Source organism: Eimeria mitis, genomic scaffold (genome assembly GCF_000499745.2).
Source record: "Eimeria mitis Houghton genomic scaffold, Emh_scaff1207, whole genome shotgun sequence".
NCBI lineage: Eukaryota > Apicomplexa > Conoidasida > Eucoccidiorida > Eimeriidae > Eimeria > Eimeria mitis.
In genome coordinates this window covers 10,462-11,278 of record NW_013568206.1, presented here as the reverse complement: position 1 = coordinate 11,278, position 817 = coordinate 10,462, and the positions used below count along the sequence as shown (strand labels likewise).

The 817-nt window shown below is 59.2% G+C and overlaps 1 protein-coding gene across 1 annotated transcript in view; it reads left to right on the top strand.

The window, feature by feature from the left end:
• EMH_0031870 (Gpi16 subunit, GPI transamidase domain-containing protein, putative) overlaps positions 1 to 817 on the top strand; it is a gene marked incomplete at both ends in the record, with an annotated part of 4,893 nt that overhangs the window by 403 nt on the left and 3,673 nt on the right. Inside the window, one exon of the mRNA XM_013494574.1 lies at positions 320 to 584. Within this exon, the coding sequence (XP_013350028.1) occupies positions 320 to 584 (265 nt within the window). The remainder of the gene's footprint in view (positions 1 to 319; positions 585 to 817) is intronic.

Genomic DNA, 817 nt, shown 5'->3' with positions numbered 1-817 from the left:
CTGCTGCTGCTGCTGGTGTTAGTGCTGGCACTGCTGCTGCTGCTGCTGTTAGTGCTGCTGCTGCTGCTGCTGGTGTTAGTGCTGGTACTGCTGCTGCTGCTGTTAGTGCTGCTGCTGCTGATGTAGCTGCTGCTGCTGATGGTGCTGCTGCTCCTGCTGCTGCAGCATTTGCTGCTGCTGAGGGATAAGGCGGCTGCCACTGCTGCAGCGGATGCTGGTACTGTTGTTGCTGTTCCTGCTGCTGATGCTGCACCTTCTGCTGCTGCTGTTGCTGCTGCTGCTGCACGTGCTGCTGCTGCTGCTGCTGCTGCTGCTGCAGGCTGTGGAGTTATCTGTCTCACTATCTGTCGGGTTTGGTTTCCAGCAACTTTACGCTTTTTGCTGCTGCACCAGATGCGGTCCTCACGCAGCCCAGTGCAGCAGCAGCAGCAGCAGCAGCAGCAGAGCAGCAGCAGCAGCAGCAGCAGCAGCAGCAGCAGCAGCAGCAGCAGGGGTATGTACAGCGGATGGCTTCGCTGCCGGAGGTCTCCGTGTGCACTGACATCTACAGCAAGATAGTGCGGCTGCTGCCTTGCAAGAGGCAGGTGAGGCTCTGCTGCTGCTGCTGCTGCTGCTGCTGCTGCTGCTGCTGCTGCTGCTGCTGCTGCTGCTGCTGCTGTTGCTGTTGCTGCTGCTGCGGATGCTTTGTCGTACTCTCCTGCTGCTGTGTTGCTGCTGCTGTTGTTGTTGCTGCTGTTGCTGCTGCTGCTATCACTTCTGCGGTGGGTGCCCTGTCAGAATCTCCTTTCGTTGCTGCTGCTGCTGCTGCTGCTGCTAT